General features: G+C 38.2%; 1 protein-coding gene across 1 annotated transcript in view; it reads right to left on the bottom strand.

Moving 5' to 3' along the window:
• Nucleotides 1–19,948, bottom strand: part of LOC147601700 (uncharacterized) — an 82,251-nt gene that overhangs the window by 50,197 nt on the left and 12,106 nt on the right. The window contains exons 3-6 of the mRNA XM_086741481.1: nucleotides 17,510–17,653; nucleotides 14,447–14,570; nucleotides 10,847–10,883; nucleotides 10,112–10,158 (exon numbers count right to left, since the gene is read on the bottom strand). Of these exons, the coding sequence (XP_086597607.1) occupies nucleotides 10,112–10,158; nucleotides 10,847–10,883; nucleotides 14,447–14,570; nucleotides 17,510–17,653 (352 nt within the window). The remainder of the gene's footprint in view (nucleotides 1–10,111; nucleotides 10,159–10,846; nucleotides 10,884–14,446; nucleotides 14,571–17,509; nucleotides 17,654–19,948) is intronic.

The raw sequence follows: 19,948 nt of genomic DNA, 5'->3' as shown, positions 1-19,948 counted from the left end.
AGAGACTAAGGATTAAGCATATCACTGTGTCTGCGTGGCACAGTCGCTATTCCGTGAGCAAGAGGGCTCAGCAGTGAATGAGATGACGCCTCATGCATCAGATAGGGGCAAGCAAACAAAACTGGCGCAAGTATTTACCCAAGAAAAACACAATAGGATGACCACTCTGGATAAAACCCATGCAAACTGTAAACTTACCCACATTTGTTTATTATTATAATTAAAAATTGAATAAATTACTACCTCAGAATACATTTTTAGAGGAGCAAAATCCGGTCAAACACATGCTCTTTCTGCTTAGGGTTTTAAATCTTTTGTGATGCTAGTTTACCAGACAAGTTAACAAAAAACAGCCCTGATGCTTTCCTTGTGCAGGGCAAGGAGTTGAATCAAACAGGATCGCTAATCAGATGAGAAAAAATACGCTGTAGAAAGAAACAGCTGGCAATAATAAAGTTAAATTGATCTTCATAGAGAGAAAAAACAGAAACACGTTGTGATAGGCCAACATCTTCAGGAATGCACACACTGCTTGGCTTTGAGCAGGGCATTTGAGGATCTCAAAGGAACAGCGTGGTTCGACAAATGCTTGCTAATGAATGCAAGAGCTGTAAAAGGAAAACTAAAGATAAATATTATAGAAATGCAACTTCATAAATTAGCTGGTTTTACAGCTTGTACTGTACTAGCATCTTCACAGTCACACTGAGGAAAAAAAACCCAAACAGTTGATGTTGCCATCCTCACATTATCGTATGTTTTTCTTGTGCAAAGCAGATAGGAAACAGGATATTGCTCTTTTGCTGAAGGTTCTGTGCCAGACAGAAAGCTTACTACAGATAGAATCTGACAAGTAATTTGTAAATTGTTTTTTGACGACACTGATTGCAACTACAGAGTGAGGAGAAAAGCCAGAGTAATATGAAGGCTAGAGAAAATGCCTCACCTTAGGGGCCTAAAGAGTTCAATGTCCTTCATTTATCAAAAACAAAATCAACAACAATATAACTATAGCACGCACACACCTTCATGGTGAAAAATAGCTGGTCTCAGAGGGTTGTCTAACCTAGCAGAGAAATGCATTGCAAGAATCAATAGTAAAAAATAAAAACTAAAAATAACAACACAAATTTAGAAATAAAATAAGCAACATTTTAACTGTGACAAGTTGCTGAGACAGATTATGAACAGAAGCAGTACATTTCTTTTTCGGTTTTAAATGATATAGTATTTTCATAAAACACAAGCCACCTCTTGTCTAGCAGAAGCTGGCACAGAAGTTCTGTGGAATGGACCACAGAGAACAGGCGAGGTAGGAAATCTGACACAGACGCTTTTCTGTGCTTTTTGGGGCCAACCACACTTCGAACTCAGTCATTTCTCAATACTCTAACACATCACCACACCCCTCACTCTAAATTTGTTGCCAAGTTTCCTATGAAAATAAAACATGTGTCTTTGTGCTCTACATAGACATGGGTCTGTCCACTGCCTCTTAGGAATTCTGGAACCCAGTGGTATATTTTAACCAACTTTAAAAGGCAGAGGGTTTCTAAAATACTAAAGCCTTAAATAATCTGTGAAAATAGACAAAAGAAAGAGGATGTCATATTCCCCACAGAGGAGCTGGCCACAGCATTAGACACCAGAGAATCCCAGAATGGGAGGAGGAGAGACATGCATATGCACACTTTGGAAACAAGGCTTCATTAGTTTTGCTGTTTGCTTAAGTGAGAATATTACATAAGCAATTTTGTGCTATTGCTACTGACAGTTTATCTTCTGAGCTAAACGGTCATCTCCCATATGCTATCTGGGAGATGTTGATCTGATGATGTCTTTTAGCCTTAAAATCTCTACTAGTGTGTTACTTTTTCTGCAAATCTTGTCATATAGTAGGGGTCTTTCACCAATCTTAGTCTGAGGAGCAATCTAAAACATAGTAGAGAAAAACACGACGGACAATACTGCTTTTCTTACTCATCTGAATGCCACATTCAGCACTAGACTGCAAGGCCCGTTCTTTTTAAAATGCCACTGCAATTTTCAGAAAGATCCCAAAAAGGAGTTTTAGTAACCACTGAGTATTGACAGCGTTTCATTTTACTGAAAATCTAACCTGGAAAGATCCCTCAGCAGATCAGATTTGTGGAGAGCAGAGGCGCTGGCGCTGGGAATAACTACTGCCTCCACTGGCTCTAGAAGGAATCCAAATGCCTAATTTTAGACGGAATGCATGACTTCTTAGGGTACTAAAGTCTGGAAAGATCAATCACACATCTGGCTCCAGGAGAATTTGAAATGAATACAAGATCAGGTTGGGAAGATGCAGTAACAGCCAGCATGACCCCTTTTAGCAGGGTGCAGAGTAAAGCCATTGCCTGGAAACATGGTGCATGAAATCCTGGCTTCACTCTCAATAACATGACTGGTACCAGCATTTAACCGTATCTGTCATCTACAGGAAGGAAAGCACAATAGAAGGAAGGCCATGCAAAGTCCATCCTTAGGAAGTAGGTTTTTTCCCTGAAGAGATTCCCCCCAAATCTTTCACAGGGCATGTTTGTCTTGTCTCAGTTTTATTAGAGACAGTTGCTATTAAATGACCTTCTTTTGCCTGTTCCGTCAGCAGTGACTAAGGCAGGTTTAATTGCATGCTGTGAAAGGTGTGCTGCATTGCTTACTTTCTACTAAGGAAACAGAAATTAAAGCTGCCACATGAAAATGGAACTGTTGTTCCTTCACACAGCAGCTGGCAAGTGAAGAAAAAGCATTCCAATCACCAAGACATCATTTCCGAAATTCGGGCAACAATCAAACGCCAACTAACATACCAACTAATGCTGAGGAAGTGATGCTTTCTGAATACCTAAAAAGATTATATTAGGTTGTTGTTTCCTTTGTGTATGAACAAAGAAAAATGACAATAAACAGCAATGCAGTTATTTTCTGTTGCATGGCATTTTTCTAATCCTGTAACACTAATATAGGACACACCCACCTCTAAAAACTAGAATCCAAAGAGAGACACTATCTCACAGCAAGGGCCTCAGTAGCAAAAATCTGGGAACAACCCCCTGTGCAACTGCATTCTGAACAAGAGCTGCTAGTGCACATACCCCAGTGACAGGGCCACTGGAGAGACAGACAGGATAAGGAGTCATGATTTCTTGCCAACCCATACTGGCAACGAGAATAAAGTTCTGGCCAAAGTATTCCTCATGACACAAAAGAGGAGAGCTACAGATTCCTTTCCCCAGGGATAAGAATTACTAATAATTACATCAGCACACTTTGTTCTCCAGCAAGACTTGAATCGACAAGGTCCTGAGCCCCACCTATAAAGAGGAAAATTCCTCTGCTCCTACTAACAGCTATTAATCAGTCCAATTCGGATTAGAATAAATGAACACCAATTAGATGCAGTCAGTACTTTCAGCAACAGCTTATGGGCATACCTTTGAATATGCCTGGTTAGGAACACAAAAAGAGCTTCCTTCTCCCTGGACTACAGTTGCTTGTCGCTGTCGTATGACTGTATTACTCACTGGGTGTGGAGTTATCAGGGCAATGACCCAAAAGAATGCAGAATATCAGCTCACAGTGTGGAACTTTCACCTACCCCATGGCTGTTGGTTCATCTTCACAAGCCATCATTTGGCACGTAAGAATCCATAGGCAGCTGCTTATTGTGAAAATAATCAATATACTGTAAATGAGGAAACATAATCCATAAATGTTTTTGAGATGTTTTCTGCCGACAGTGCTGTTGTGTTTGCAGCCAATTTATTTCTGTTGGCCTTGTACATTTCCTGTTATATGCAGAATGACCTTTGAAAAGAAGAATGTCAAGTTAAAAATATTGATTTAGATTTTCAATATACTTGAAAAATCATCCAAGATACTTTCAAGCAAGGCAATCCAAGAATGTAAATCACATACATCACTAAACCTTGCTTAGTTATGATCAAGAAAAGAATAATATATTAATCTAATGCATTACCTTGCAGAACATAAGAGTTAATCCTTTAACTACTGGTCTTCCAACAAAGAAACAGGTTTTAATGAGTCCATCTGAGTCAGACTCCTCCTTCATACCTTTTCAGTTTTATTAGCTATCCTGAATTTGTTTTCAAGAAGAATCTTCCAGGGGAAGAAGGGAAGGAAGTTACCTTCTCTATTTTTACTACTGTACTACAAAGGACAAGTATATTTGAAAAGACTGATGCATAAGACAGAAGTATTTTTCCCTGCCTACCTTCTGCCCCTCACTTGCTTTGTAACCTCAGTATCATAGAATCATAGAATCATAGAATAGTTAGAGTTGGAAGGGACCTTCAACGGTCATCTAGTCCAACCCCCCTGCAAGAAGCAGGGACATCCCTGACTAGATCAGGTTGCTCAGAGCCTCATCCAGCCTGGCCTTGAACGATTCCAGGGATGGGGCATCCACCACCTCTCTGGGCAACCTGTTCCAGTGCTCTACAACTCTCATTGTAAAAAATTTTTTTCTAATATCTAATCTAAACCTACCTCCTTCTAATTTAAACCCATTACCCCTTGTTCTATCACAACAGGCCCTACTGAACAGCTTCTCCCCATCTTTCCTGTAGGCCCCCTTGAGGTATTGGAAGACCGCTATCAGGTCTCCCCAGAGCCTCCTCTTCTCCAGGCTGAACAGCCCCAACTCTCTCAGCCTGTCCTCATAGGAAAGGTGCTCCAGCCCTCTGATCATCTTTGTGGCCCTCCTCTGGACGCTTTCCAACTGGTCCATGTCCTTCTTGTGTTGGGGACTCCAGAACTGGACGCAGTACTCCAGGTGGGGTCTCACCAGGGCAGAGTAGAGGGGCAGAATCACCTCCCTCGACCTGCTGGCCATGCTCCTCTTGATGCAGCCCAGGATGCGATTGGCCTTCTGGGCCGCAAGGGCGCATTGCCCACTCATGTTGAACCTCTCGTCTACCAACACTCCCAGGTCTTTCTCCTCAGGGCTGCTCTCGATCCATTCCCCGCCCAGCCTGTATTTGTGCTTGGGATTGCCACGACCCAGATGCAGGACCTTGCACTTGGCCTGGTTGAACTTCATGAGGTTGGCACGGGCCCACCTCTCCAGCCTGTCCAGGTCCCTCTGGATGGCATCCCTCCCTTCCAGCGAGTCGACGGCACCACACAGCTTGGTGTCATCGGCGAACTTGCTGAGGGTGCACTCTATCCCACTGTCCACGTCGCCGACAAAGATGTTGAACAGTAAAGGATAAATTAAAAAAAAACCTCTTCTGCCCTCTTCCTCATCACCCCTAAATAAAGGGCCTGGACCATAAAGCTAGAAGAACATCTGAAACCATTGCTATGCACATAGACTAATTCAGTAATTATTAGCCAACAGAAAAAGATGAGAATGTCTACACAGCATAGCATTTAAGGCGTGCTACCTGGAATGATGAGACCTAACTCTTGTTCCATTTAATACAGAAGATTTAAATATTCTCTGGAATAGAAATTAGAAGCCTAGCCTCCTCATGCATAAATAACACTTTCATAGGAGCACTTGATAAACCCCATTTCCAAAAGGTTTTACCCTTCTGCACCCTCTTGGGAAACACTGAGTATTAAACCATGTCTTCCTGTGCGAAGGAGTGATCTGAACTGCCATGTATTATCTACACACAGGCAAATAAATTAGAGTGGAGGCCCCAGGACTTTCTCTGGCTGTGTTTTGTCAAAGCAAACTCCAGCTACCAAACAAGAAGGTAAGAGTTCGTGTGTGAATCACGACCAGCCAGAGGTACCAAAGTCTGATGATTACGGGTAAAACTCAGTCTTACTTTCAGCCTTGCCTCTCAACTTGAAGGCTCCCTGCTCAATGGCAGCACCTTCTGGATCGGACTCTGAGGCACTCAGCTCACCTGTAGCTCAATACACACCCATGCTGGGACACTGAGTTGCCCTAGGCACTCAAAGCTTGTGGTCTGGTGTTCCTACAGCACTTTCTGAAATCAGCCTTCAGGCACTTCTGGATTTCACATCGCTTAAAGAGTTCTACACATTTAAATCCTATTTTAATCCTAAATTCTACTTCTTAGAAGCATTCTAGCCATATGTTTCTCCAGCTTGCCCACAAACAGCAGATTAGGGTGCCCAACCTGGACAGCAATAAAATTACATTGGGCCACCCTGATCTGTTTCTCCTTTTTTGTACAGTTCTGCAAGTTGGGGAGTAGTGGTCATGTACTGTTTTAATACAAAAAAAAAAAAAAGGGCAAAATTAATCTTGACACTGTTACATGAGTTTAAAATCAGACTGGTGAAGGCATGCAAATAGAAATGATCCAAATTAAAGCAAAAATTAATCTAGTCCAAAGCAAACAAATAGCCTTCACACAGATTTGTACTCACTCACTTACACACCACTTTGGTAACTGTCGGAAACCTTTACTGAAGTGGGTAGGATGTTATGTTTAGAAGAGGCCCTAAGGTGTGTTTTTAAACCAATTTAATTAAAATGCTACAAAAAGTTGTGCTCATCCTCTTAGATGTGATTAGTGTTCCACCTTCATGAATTAGGCAGGTATCAGCTCAGTCACAGTAATTGTGCATGTAAGCCTAAACCTGTGGCTAACATCAGGCACAGCGTGATTAATCCCAGGGAAATCTGGCAAGAAATGAGTATATTTATTATCTGCTTTTAAACTCATCCCCTACTAACAGTTAAATTTACTTTCAGTAGGTATGGCGTGCGATCCTATTAATACTGACCAAGGGAAATGGAATCTAGAATTCTCAACATCAGTGGGTACTCAGTCTTGTAATAATTTTTCAAGCAACTTTCCTAATATATGGTGATAGAAATTCCCAGATGATTAGCTAAATACGACATTTGCCTTCATTTACAGGAAGGAACTCACTAGCAAAGGGAGGACTAATAACAACAACCAACCACAGCTTTGGGGAATGTGTTGTGTGTTCAGCACGTAAGCAGAATCTGCCCCTAACAGATTATACTGAAATCCCACAAGCCTGGAGAGACTGATATTTCCATTTGCAGTTTCCAATTAACACATCCATTATTTATAGCAGTAGAACCTTTGCCTGAATATAACAAGACAAAGAGTCCTTTGTCAACTCTGCTACAGCCCCCAACTTACGCTGAGGCTGCACTTTGTGTAGCAACTGCTCTATGAAAGGTCTTTCCTGACAGCAAAGGGAAGTAGGAAGGAAGGCAAATGTAAGGGACAGTTTGTTCAAGAGGAAGCGCAGTTCATTTAACAGCTTCATAACAGTCATATAGAAAATCTACCTCAGTTTTCCTTTGGACTCGCATTAAGTTGACACTCAAAAAACCACACACACATCACTGTTTACTGTTTTACACAGTTTACTGGTTTACACAGAAAGAAAACAAAGCACACTAACTCAGATATTCCTAGAAAAATTGTGCTTGGAGCTGGAAGCAGACTCGGAAGATTTGTAACACATGTGGCAGTTGAACTAGAAACTAATTGTTTACTGATGTAACTATATTTAAAATACCTTTTATTAATAAATGATAGTTTTACATGATAGCCACTTTAGTTTTCCATTAATAGCTACTCCTGAATGACCAGGGTGTGTGGACTTTTGATAAAAGGCTAGTATTCCAAGATGTCTTACACAACAAACAAGAAACACGCCAAGATTATTACTTTCTGTATCTAAATTTTGTTCCTTCTCTAGAGAGCAAGGAAGTATTTCTGATAGACCATGTCATATTCATATTGAAAGATCACTTACAAGGACACACCAAATTCTTCACTTTACTGCAGAATAACTGTACTGCCTGAGGCTAGTATAAAGAACAGATTAGAATTTGGCTCTATAAATCATACCTTAAACACACAAACACTGCTACCAGCAGTCTTTTCAGTAAACTAGCTAATGCTGAATATTTCTGCTCACTTACAATAGGCTAATAAATATATAAAAAAGAAATAAAGCACTTTATATTCAACATGCCATTCCTTATTAATTATCAAATCTATTATACAGCCTGCACTAACAACAGTGGGAAAAAGATGGGGAAAAAAAAATCAGCACATTAAAAATTCTAGTGGGCATGCAACTGCACCATGCTATGCCTGCAGCTCTGCTACTCCAGGCTGTACTCTTGACTGTTCTTAAATTCTAAGGTTGAGCTTGGTGCATATATAAAAGATGTGAAAACAGGACAGAATGCTGCCAGAAGTAATATCTTGTAATTACCAGTAATTTAGTAAGTGGTATAGACCATCCTTCACAGCATTACTGAATAAACTCCCTAGAAAAGTAGGTACTAGATTGCTTACACCACAATTGTCAAGGTGACATCAAAATGAAAACTCAGATCACTTGCCAACTATTAGAAGTCCCCTTGCGCTTTTTGCAAGATTGGGACTGTTGATCTGAGTTTTGGCTGAATTCCAGTTTCAATAATTAAATTCTACATATCTACATCCCCTCTGCAGTTCACATCTTTTGCTACCGCTAAATGCTATTAAACAACCAACATGTTAAGTAAATGTCCTCTGAGCCTAACATCAACAAGGATCAAAACATTTCCCCAATGCAAAGTTAGTGAAAAGTTACTGGCATCCTTCACAATAAAGTACTGCTGTTGTCGTAAATGAGTACTTACCATTCAAGTAATTTCAAGTTCAAGAACCATCAGACTACTGTACAAACAAGTTAAAATGCTGCAATGTAAATTGCAGTAAGGGAAGAAAATATTTCCCATTAGTAATTATGTATGTGCTCAGTTGCAAATGTCCAACTATTACAGCTCCAGATGAAGAGGAACCAAGTGTTTATGTTTGGTACACATTTCCAATCTTTTCTGTTCCAACTGTACAACAGGAAGATGAGTTCTGTGATGCTCATTACTTTCTAACAGAATTTTCTTCTCTGAAAAAAGTTTCTCTTTGATTCTTTAATGAAGATTGTACCTACAATTTGCCAGTAGCTGTAACTTTTTTACTAACATTTTCCTGTAAACGAAGAAATCTAAAACTTACCAGAAGGGAAACTTATAACCACGACAATCCTATTGAAGGAGTATATTCTTTACATTGTGTTTAAGAGAACAGCGTAGGCACGCTTCAGTCACTATTTGCTTCGGTCTGGTAGGAAGTTGTGATGTTAGGTTCTTTATTTTTAGCAAGAGTTACCCCTCCTGAGTGACGCTCATAGCTAATTACAGACTCCACAAAACCACCATAGTCAAAGAACAAATGTGGAGTCTTAGAGTAAAATCAGTCCTCTAACAGATTAAAATTACAAAGTATTCCATTCTTCTAATTTAATCTTTTATTGAAGTGAGCAATTTCTATTTGGCCAAATAAGATACAGATGTATTTAACCACTGAATTTTCAAGTCAAGTTTATTGGGTCTTATATTTCAATAGTTTATATTTTTACTTCAACATTGATAATTTTGATAATAGACACATTTTGTTACTAAAAATAACCATGAAGGAATTTAATTATTTTATTTTTTAACCACATTATGAGTGCTACAGCATCAGTAGATTTTCTTGAATCATCTACTGTTTTATATAGAGACCTGTAATAAAAATGAGAGATGTAGTACAGAAACCACCTGTAGGTTCACTGTCAGCTTTGGTACCTTTCAACAGATTCTGCCTTGAAATGTCAAACTCTTCATTTGTAGGTAAGTGGAATATATCAGTGAGAGGTAACCAGAACAAAAATCAACATGTCCACCCTTTGTGCAACACCAATCTCCACGCTCCTCTCAGCAAACCAGAGTTACCTGTACCATAACCCACACAACGCTTTTCAGGAAAAACATTATAAGTGCTTCTAATTGCCACATAAGTTTCTTCTCTTCTTCCAGATAACCCCTGACTTTCAGCACAAAAGTCTGACAAAGCCAACAGCTTCTTTATTTGCTAGGATGCTCTGGAGGAAGTTTAAACATGAAAAACCTAATGTTCCACAGGATGTGATTTGAGGGTAAAGGTGAGCTGTGAACTGGCTAATGAGGTGCCTGAACCCAGGTGATATTTCTTCATGTGTTTTCAGAGAAGTTTGTTGTTGGGAGAAGAACTGCAGCAAAAACTACAGTAAAATGCCTCACCAGTGATATGTTGGCACATGTGAAGGTCCAAGCTCTTCTTCTGAATGCTGTAAAAAAATTAAAAATGTATCAGTCACTAGTACCATCAGAAGCAGTGAGCATTGCACAAACACAGGCAGTCAGTTGCTAGCTAGAGCGTTCACAAACCCAAAATAGCCAAAGAGTAGGGCAGGAGATGAGTCACATCTAGCAAGACCTCATGGCTCTGTCTAGTCACAGAGCTAGACCAGAGCACAGCTCTCCTGACTCCTAGCCCAATAATTTCACTTACAGCTGCCTATATTTCCAAGTGAGGATTTCTAGACCTAAGATGTCTCTCATTTTACACAAGAAAGATGATGCCTTCCACCATTTTTTTTCACTTGTCACTTCATTCTACTTATTTTGTATTATGACAAAGGAATATATCTTAAAATAAAAAACTTAGCTCTAACAAAAAATACTATCAAGGATTCATTCTATATTAAAATGTGAGGTCTGTTACATATTTACCATGAGTCTAAATCCTGCTCTAAGACAGTGGGATTATCATCTGGTCCTAATCAAAACCTCAGTTCTTTCGGATTTAAAGAATACCAAATCCAGGATCTAAATGTTTGGGGTTTAGCACTTCCCCTGAACAAGGCCAACCTAGAATACAACTGTATACAGCTTGTAAGAGAACCCAGACTGAAACTTGTGGGTTAGTCTCAGTACTTGTTACCTAACATCAAACAATCAAATTTTAGAACTTACCAACTTGTAATGTAAGCTGCTCCAAACTTAAGGTTTCCTTTAAACAGATATAGAAGATCTGTTTATTTTGGCAACAACTATTTGCAGCCCCATGAACTAGGAAATTAAAACAATCACCTAGAGTAGGATTAATCCTACACAAAGTTAGTCAACCAGCACATTATCTTCTAGATTTCCTCCGTAAAGTTAGTTGTGGGTAGGCAGTAAGTAACTCTAATGGAGGTGAATTACCCCACACATTTAACAAATGTCTCATATGATATCGAGACGTTTTGTGGAAATGCCCATCGTTTTCCATTGAGTATAGAAGGTGATTCACAGAAAGGTTAGATTAAACAACCAACTAAGTTTGCTAAGTCTAAGAATGAATTTTAGCCATGTATACACCACACCAGTTTAAAACCTTCATGGTTGGTGCTGCAAATATTTATGGGCTTTCTATATTCAGGGTTGTGGTACTTAGGTGGTGGTGGTATTTATGTGAACGCAACAAGCAAAAGACTCTAGATTTTCTTAAAGTATGCTTAATCAGAAAAGCATAGCTTAACCTTTCTTTCCCTTCACATCTAACAAAAAATGCAATTGGTTGATCTGGCATGTAAGAAAATATTTTACTACACAGGCATAGAAAACCTTAGATTTTCAGGCTAAGATTTATACAAAAAATGAAATATTTTACCATATATTCTTATTAAAGCAGCATAGAACTCTATAAATCCATATCTGTATTACTATCAGAAACGCACAACTTTCAGGAAATCCTCTTGCAGTTTTTTGACAGCAAAACTACCAAAATGTAAACCTGTTGGATTCTGTGCCATCAGAAGCCATTATCTAACTTTTCACAGTCACTAAGCAAGGCAGATATCTCAAGTAAATTTAAATCTCCTCTTCTATATAGCTCTGAGATCTTGATATGACAAAAGTCTTAAAGTAAGAAGACTGTACATGTTGTAAACAGCCCAGTTACACACATTTTAAATCTTTCGTTCACTGCATATTTTTTTTTTCCATGTATGTATATCAATACACGCAGAGATGCACTTTAAAATTGCATTTCACTGTAATCCTGAATTTGATGAGCAGTTGCCACTGCAGATTTCACTAGACTGTTTTTCAATCAATGCCTCTGGTAAACTCTAATCACAAATAATCTTAATGGGTGAGAGCTTGAATAATGACATTTTTCTAATTGAATATCAGTAAACAATACATATTTATTCACAAACTCAGTCAGAATACTGGAAAAGTTTAGAGATTACACTTTTCCTTATATTTCATCAGTGCAATTATGTCATCCTTAGTCTTGTTTACACTCAGACCTGCATGCTCATGTGTGATTTCTACCCTCTGGGCCTCTCTTTTGAATACAGCCCACTGAATCAGTCAATGGGTTCTATGTGGGTGTAAAGTATACGCTTCGGGACTGGAAAAGGGTTAATGCATCTGTTTGGGTTTTTTTTCTTTCACTTTTTCTTCTTCTTTTGTATTCATCATTTTGTTGTATTTTTAATACAATTTCAGAAATAGAAGGTGTTATGTTTTAGTGTGCTTAAAAATCTTAAGATTATTACAGACCTGAAATAGATCACTTAAGTAAAAAAAAACAAAAAAAAACAAAAAAAACCCACAAACCCTTAGCTGTATTTACCCAGTTCAGGCAAACTGTTTCACAAGTGGCAATTTCAAACATCCAAACTATTTAAGTCTGGAACAGTATGCAGGCATCTGCAGTTATTGCTATGCAGACAAGAACTAAATATTTTGTAAATACAGAATTTACATACAAGAAAAGAGTACTTCCAGTGTTGTCATTTACTCTCACAGACACAGGCTAAAACATTCACTTCCTGATCCCATAGACTCTCAATAAGTTTTAAACTTATTAAAGAGCAGTTCTACTAACTTCAGTGGAACTAGTTCCACAGCAAAAGTTAAGCATGCTGATGGCTATCATAATGATGGCATCACATAATGATGGCTAATGTGCATCTAACACTGCAAAGCAGGCTGGTAGAAGGAGACACATTGTTAATTTGCAAGCAACAAAATCTTTGATCCCTGTAAGTTGGGCTGACTTGCTACAAATAAATTAAAAAGTGTATGTTTCTGAAGTAATACTGCAAAAAGAAACCAAATACTATGAGAGGTTTTACAGAATGGTTTCTTAAAAAATAGATTTTTAGTAGCACAGGACTTAATGACAATCCCTTGTCATGCTTAGCTGTATCCTATAACTAAAGTTTATCTGATAAGAGAGGAAACTGGATTTCTTGTGCCTACTACGGTAGTGCATAAAGAGTAACAGGTTACCAGTGTTCCACTCTGTAGTCTGCGGAGTTCACTACCACCGTTCCCCTCAAATTTTCCAACCACTATTTTCTTCTGCTTTTGTATTAGGACATACATGATTAGTTTCTAGGAAGTAAACATCTGCAAACAAATATCTGTCTTTGTAACAAGGCCAGTAAGTGACCACTCTATTACACAAATTTGCTTCATTTTTTGTTACAACATTTGGATAATGTTTACAATTCTGCATTTTTAGACAGCAGCCACAAAAATTAGGAAAAAGCCTTTTTCCCTGTTATTCCATTACCAGCTACTGAAAAGCTCCTAGTGAAGGAGGAATTCACTTTGAGCTCAAGCTATCTTACAACTTTTGATAGATGCATTTCCAGATTTTAATTCTGGCATCAAAAGACTCTCCAAAACCAGCACTAGGTTTGTAATCAGAATTACCTTTATTATGACAGATAAAGAAACAGAGTAAATTAAGCTTTCTCCCACATAAGTAACAATCCAAAACTAATCAACCTGTCCCTCCACCAACCACTGCATACCTCAACAACTGACTGGTGGGCATTAGCTTGTCTCAGTTTAAACCTTTTTGAGTTTTAAAAAACAGAAAGCAGGCAGTACATCATTTAGAGTACAGTTATAAACACATAAGAATTTAACATTTAAACAGCCTCTAAGGCTGCTAAGTACATACATTCAACACGTACTTCAGCTTTACTAAGACTAGCTAATGCTCCCACTCATCACATGATGCACTCTGCCAACACTGCAAAACTAAATGTGTTAGCACTGTCAGAAATGTGATCATTTCCTCCATTGGAAGGGGCGGGGGGGCGGGGGGGGGGGTGGAATGAAAACACTATAAGCAAAGCTACACACAAAATCAGGGTACACCTAATACAGCAAATTAAGACATATAGTTAGTGAAGAGCACATTTTTTTTTTTTATACAGGTCACTACAATTTGTCCCCATACTCCTTCACATGCAGACACAGATACTATCACCTTCTTCTGCTTGGGTATTTTTGCATTTATCACATTAGCGTTCCATACATCTTCCAGCACAGTCTATGCAGTAGTTATATACAGAAAGAGCTGTAAAGAGGGGACAGAAAGCAAACCCTTCAAATAAAAAAGCCTTCATAGAGCCACGCTCCCAACAGGAATATATTTAAATGCTTGACTTGGCTTTTATTAACAGATAGGAGCGCATACCTTAAAGTGTGGGGGTTTGTTGTTGTTGCTTTTAAAAAGCCAACAGATGTACAGAATTTCTCTGAGAGATTATTTACACTTACCAACTATACGAACAGAGTCAACATTTGTAGGTCCTCTCACCAGCATGTGTTCAGAAGTGCCGCTGCAGACAGCTTGCATCAATGGAGGGGGAAGAGCAGATCTCACATTCAAAAGGCTTCTCACCTACCAGGAAACGGAAAGCAAACATGTACCTTCTATGGGAACACAAAGTGTGTGGGAGAAATTCAAAAGAATATCAGTGGATTAGCATTTACAGCACAGCCTCAAAGCCACAGCTCATCTTCCACATGATCTTGTTGCTAATGAAGCATGATCTTAGATAATGGTCTGGGCAGTTAAAGGTTACAGTCTGTTTTACCAGTAGGAGACCTACTGCATCTAAATTTGGCTTCTACCATAAGTCTAACCAAGAAAAACTGGCCAGAACCATTTCCAAATTTAGTTTTGATCCTTTTTCTGAATCAAAGTTCAGAGGACCAACTTTCAGCATACTCTATGTCAACAATTAAAAAACAAACAAACAAACCAACCCATCAGAAAGGGGAAATGTAGCAGAACAGGAAATTTTCAAGAAGCAAAAGGAAATTACATAAAGGGAAAGTAATTTTAACTTCATGTAGAAAACAAAGAAACTTCTGTAAAGACAGCAAGGATAACATTTAGGTCACAAAAACAAAGGAAAACAATGCCTTTCAATAAAAATACCGTTCAATAAAAACATTGAGATGTACATTCTTAAAGGACCGGCCTCCACTTTCATCTACATTCCCATTGACAATTTCTGATTTACAATATTTATCTTCACATTCTTCTGATGTATGAAAATTCTGAAATATTAGCCTTACAGTGGAGAACCTGAAACGAACCTAACCAGAAAGAAACGATAGACTAAAAAAAAAATAAAATTAATAGAATCACAGAATGGCTGACTTTGCATGAGACCTCTAGAGGCCATTTGATCCAATCCCCAAATAGGCAAATCAATTTTCATTTTTGCAGCCAAAAATAAAAACACAAACCAAACAAATACATTTGAGTTTTAAAATAATAAAAAGTTAACATCTTCTAAGAATCTGAGTCCTAGCACCAAGCCTGGTAGAGTAATAATTCTCCTGAAGTCAGCACTTCATGCCAACATTATTACAAATAACTCTCCAGCTCCAGTTTTAGTAGTGTTATCTTTTCAGAATTAATGCAGGGACTATCACATTGCATGATCATTATGTAGTCAGCATGATGTGGAAATCAAAGAATTATTTATTTATTTATTAAAGTATTTAGTTATTTCCCAAATGTCAATGGGGAAGGGTAGAAAGAGGCTGATGACTTTTTCAGGAGCAGTTGTCAATGGCTTGATATCTAGATAACAAATTACATTTTCATAGGTAAGAAGCAGTTTCCTAAAACTCATTACGTGTGTTTGCTGTAGGTTACATGGCAAGTCAGCAGCAGAATGAGGAATAGGAGGAAATAGTTCTGGATTTGCAAACCTTCTTCTAGATGGTGACTTATTATCTTAATTTTTTGCAAAAGTTTCATTTATTTTGTATGGTTTTGGTGACTTGTCTACTTATGCACCTGAACACCATTAACAGTGGCCAGCCACACTGCTAGCCAGCCTCCTAGCAGAGGTCAATTCTCTCTTCTTTGGGTATCACTCTCCTTTTCCTGTACCTTTTGAAGCTCTGCCAGTTGCCTTCTACATAAGCTAAGAATATTTAATACAGCAAATGTCTGTCTTTCAAGACATGGCATACTTGCTACCACAGAGATTGAGAGCCATCTGTCCCAGTAGCATGAGATGTCTATCAGCCCCCTTCACACCTGTGTTTCCTGCCAGACATCTGCCTACTCTCCTCTGCTGTCGTGTGTGATGCCACAGCTCCAACACTGCAGGATGGAACACCACCCACGCTGCTCAAGTGTTGGAGCACTGCACTCCTGCCAAACCACTGCAAGGCTATTTAATTTCTTCAACTCACTGAAAAGCTAATTTTGCCACTGTGGACAAAGGTGGCTCTTTCTATTCACTATGCTGCCAGGTCCTACAGGCCGAGTTATCCACAAGCTGATTTATTTAAACATTATCACAAGCATCTAATTAGCTCCCCACTGTCCTGTCCACCCACTTACTGCACACATCAAGTAGCAGGTTTCAGAGGGCCATTAATGCAACATAGCACATTCTTGTTCTATTCATTCACTTAAACTTCTTCTCTAATCCTGTAAAATCCTCAATTCAGAAGAAAGGAGAAAGGCTGCACTTTTTAAATATCAGCAAGACGGGGCAGGTCCAACAGTTCCAAGTAGACAGTGCTACAAAATACGTTATTCTGTGTAATTTAGAATTTCTAATGCATTTGGCAGAATGATGGACTTAATATAACCATAGCAACAAACAGTCTATGTAAACAAATCACTTGATCGAGACAGAAAGAACTCAAGAGCATCAGTCATAGAGAGGCTGGGCCTTTGACAACATTAAACTTTAAAACAGAAATTTGAAGCAGGAAGCTTTCCAGAAAATGAAAGGGAATGTAGCCAAGATGGAGAAACAATAATCTATTATATTAAAAATCTTGAAATATGCCAATATGTGCAAGTTGATTTAAAGTGTTTTGAGAAGACATTCCTATTCTGTCCTGGCCATGGACTACCAGTACAGAAAAAAAAAAAATATTATGAACTGGCTGACGTCCCCATCACTCTGAAGTAGCAAAGACATCCTTTACAGCTAACACACCAGAGCCATAAGCTGTTGTTGTCTTTGCAGTATCTATACCTTTACATAGGTGTCTTCTGAATATAAATCCTAAACCAGGATCAAACATATCCTTAAAGATCAATATCCCTAAATGCCACAAAAAACATTTCAGCTAAAAATCTGCATGTTTTGTTAAATCAGGACCACAGTGTTTGATTTTTGCATATTCAACGTAAGAGGGAGAACTACCAATAGGTAAAAAATACCCCTTTTATCTAGAAATCCTTTTTATGTCACAAAAGAATCACTCATATACAGCACTCAATATTCAACTGTACAGCATGTTTTTTTTCCTCCCAAAGCAGTTTACCAAAGTGGCAACATAAAGAAGACATACATGTAATCCACCTGTATGCATTTGCATCTGCTGTATCAGAGCAGCCTTGAGCCTTGTTTCGTACTCGCAGCGCTGGCAGTGAAAGGCTTTGATGCCAGCACGAGTTCCCATGTGTTTCCGCAGAGCTAACTGTAAAAACACTTCCTGTCAGAAAGGAAATGAACCTTGTCACAGCTGGAAAATCATCATCTATTCTTCCTGTGTAAGTGGTCTGAAGGGACATTTCTCAGCTACTGTGTTAATTTAGGCTTTTAATGCCTTTTATCATGAGTGTTTAAAGCTATTAGTTAGGAAAGCTTGATATCATTATGAGAGGCATGAGAGCACAAAGATTCCTATCAGACCTGTCTACAATCAAGTACTGCAGTTATTATTTTCTTATCTTTCAACTATTTATTTATATTCCCAGAATGACATCCTTTGCCATGTTGAGTAATTTCCTAGCAATCAATACTGCAAAATGCAACATGAAATCAGATTGTCGTATTTTGATGTTTTAATAGTCCACCTAAGTCTTCTACAATTTTTTTGTCTGGATGAAAAAGACAGATTCTACTTTCCCAATTGCATGACGTGCTACTCCTTCAGGCCAGCAAGCGGAATTTATTTAGAAGGGAAAATAATGCATATAAAAATTATATGTTTGCTTATATACAAAGAGAGGATTCCTAGGGAACAAAATTGTAAAACATTTGAAAAGGCCTACACAGATCACAGATCTGCTGTTCCAAATTCCTTGATTTTCCAAATTCTTCCCCACACCATGCTTAGAATACCTCAAAACCATTTAACTCCACATCTTGAGCACTTAAAGTTCCTCAAAACTCAGCAACAACAGAAGCAACACTGCTTGTTCACAAATTCACAAACAAGTCTATAATGCTGTAAAGTCACATTTGTAACACACAATAATTTCAAAGAGAAAAATATGAGCAAAGAACAACTTTAAAATCTTGTCCCATGGACGTCACCTATAGTAGGTTTAAAAGGTGTTTACATCTCTGTCCAGATTATTGATCAATACTCAGCAAAAGGAAACAATGTCCTTTTGAATCATACCTGTAAATAATTAATTGCTAAGTAAATACTACTTCCAAATACATACACTACATTAACTTGTTAGATGTAATAAACAGGATTACTCATTCTTTAAACACTCTGTAATGAAAACATAGCTATTTTCATGACATATTTGTCAAGGTACTTAAAGTCCTGATATGATGAAAACAAAGTATTTTAGAAAACAACAAAAATAGTTTATATTATATTCAAGACTTCTACCAGTAAGAGTATTCCTGCTAATTCTGAATTAAGAGTGAATCATACAGCTGGTACTTTATGCAACAGTATTCAAAATAAGAAAGATGCAAAAGCGGATTTAATCCTCAGTTATTTCTGTGGATCAACACTTGCTTGCACCATAGAAATAAAGCTTACATTGCTCAAAGAGTAAAAGCCCTTAAAGAATAAAAGCCCTTAACTTGCATGAGGGAACTTAAGTACTCACGTGTTGGATGCATAGAAGGTGTGAAAGCTAAAACAGTGATCTCAGTAGAACCGAGGGCCTACATGGCAAAAACCTGGGATTTAAACAACAGGCTTCAAAATGAAAGCCATCTCTGAAAGGCAAACTGTGCCACTCTGAATAACTCTTTATATTATTTTTTTCCCTCTTCCCTAAACATTTGTGATCTTTCATGATGACACTTATACTAGTAGGGTTGGTTCAATCTTCTAAGGTTGAGAAGCAAAAGTCCAAAGGAACCTGGAATTGCAATATGGATGATTTAATCCTTCATCCTTCAGGTGTAAATAAGGTGTGTTTGAAACAGTGGGAAATTCTGACCCATTAAGACCAAAGGGTCTTGAGTACTCTCGATCAAGTTTTAGGCTCCATAAAGCTCCCACATGCATTATAACACTTACGATTTCAATGAAACAGTCAGGCAAGACTACCAGTAAACCAGTCTTGCTAGAAATTAGTTTCATTCTTCCCAGTTAGCTTTTGAACACTGATTATAGGCAGCTGATCCTCACAGATGCCACTATGATTTTCCCTTCTTTATACAAACTACTGGATAATACTCAGGAACTTAAAAAGCTAGACTGCCCTCTCTCTGTGGCTTCTTGCTAACTATTTGATCCGTAACGTAAAACAGAATTATGGCCACATACTTTCAAGAAATTCACAATGGTGGGTATTAATAAGCACTTTCCCATATAGTAATAAAAAAATACTCCAAATCAGTAATATTGTACACCTTCATAAAGTTTTAAATTATAAAACTGTACTTTGTTGCCAAAATAAGACAATAAAATTTGGTTATATTGTTTAGTATCGCTAGTATTCCCTGTGAATTGTGGCCTTTAACTCACAAGCACTGTCAGTAGATTGCATAATCATCCTTGTACATGAGTGCATTAATTAATAAGTTAATT

The sequence above is a fragment of the Chlamydotis macqueenii genome, chromosome 2, assembly GCF_036417535.1.
Source record: "Chlamydotis macqueenii isolate bChlMac1 chromosome 2, bChlMac1.mat, whole genome shotgun sequence".
NCBI lineage: Eukaryota > Metazoa > Chordata > Aves > Otidiformes > Otididae > Chlamydotis > Chlamydotis macqueenii.
This window is presented reverse-complemented; position numbering and strand designations above follow the sequence as displayed.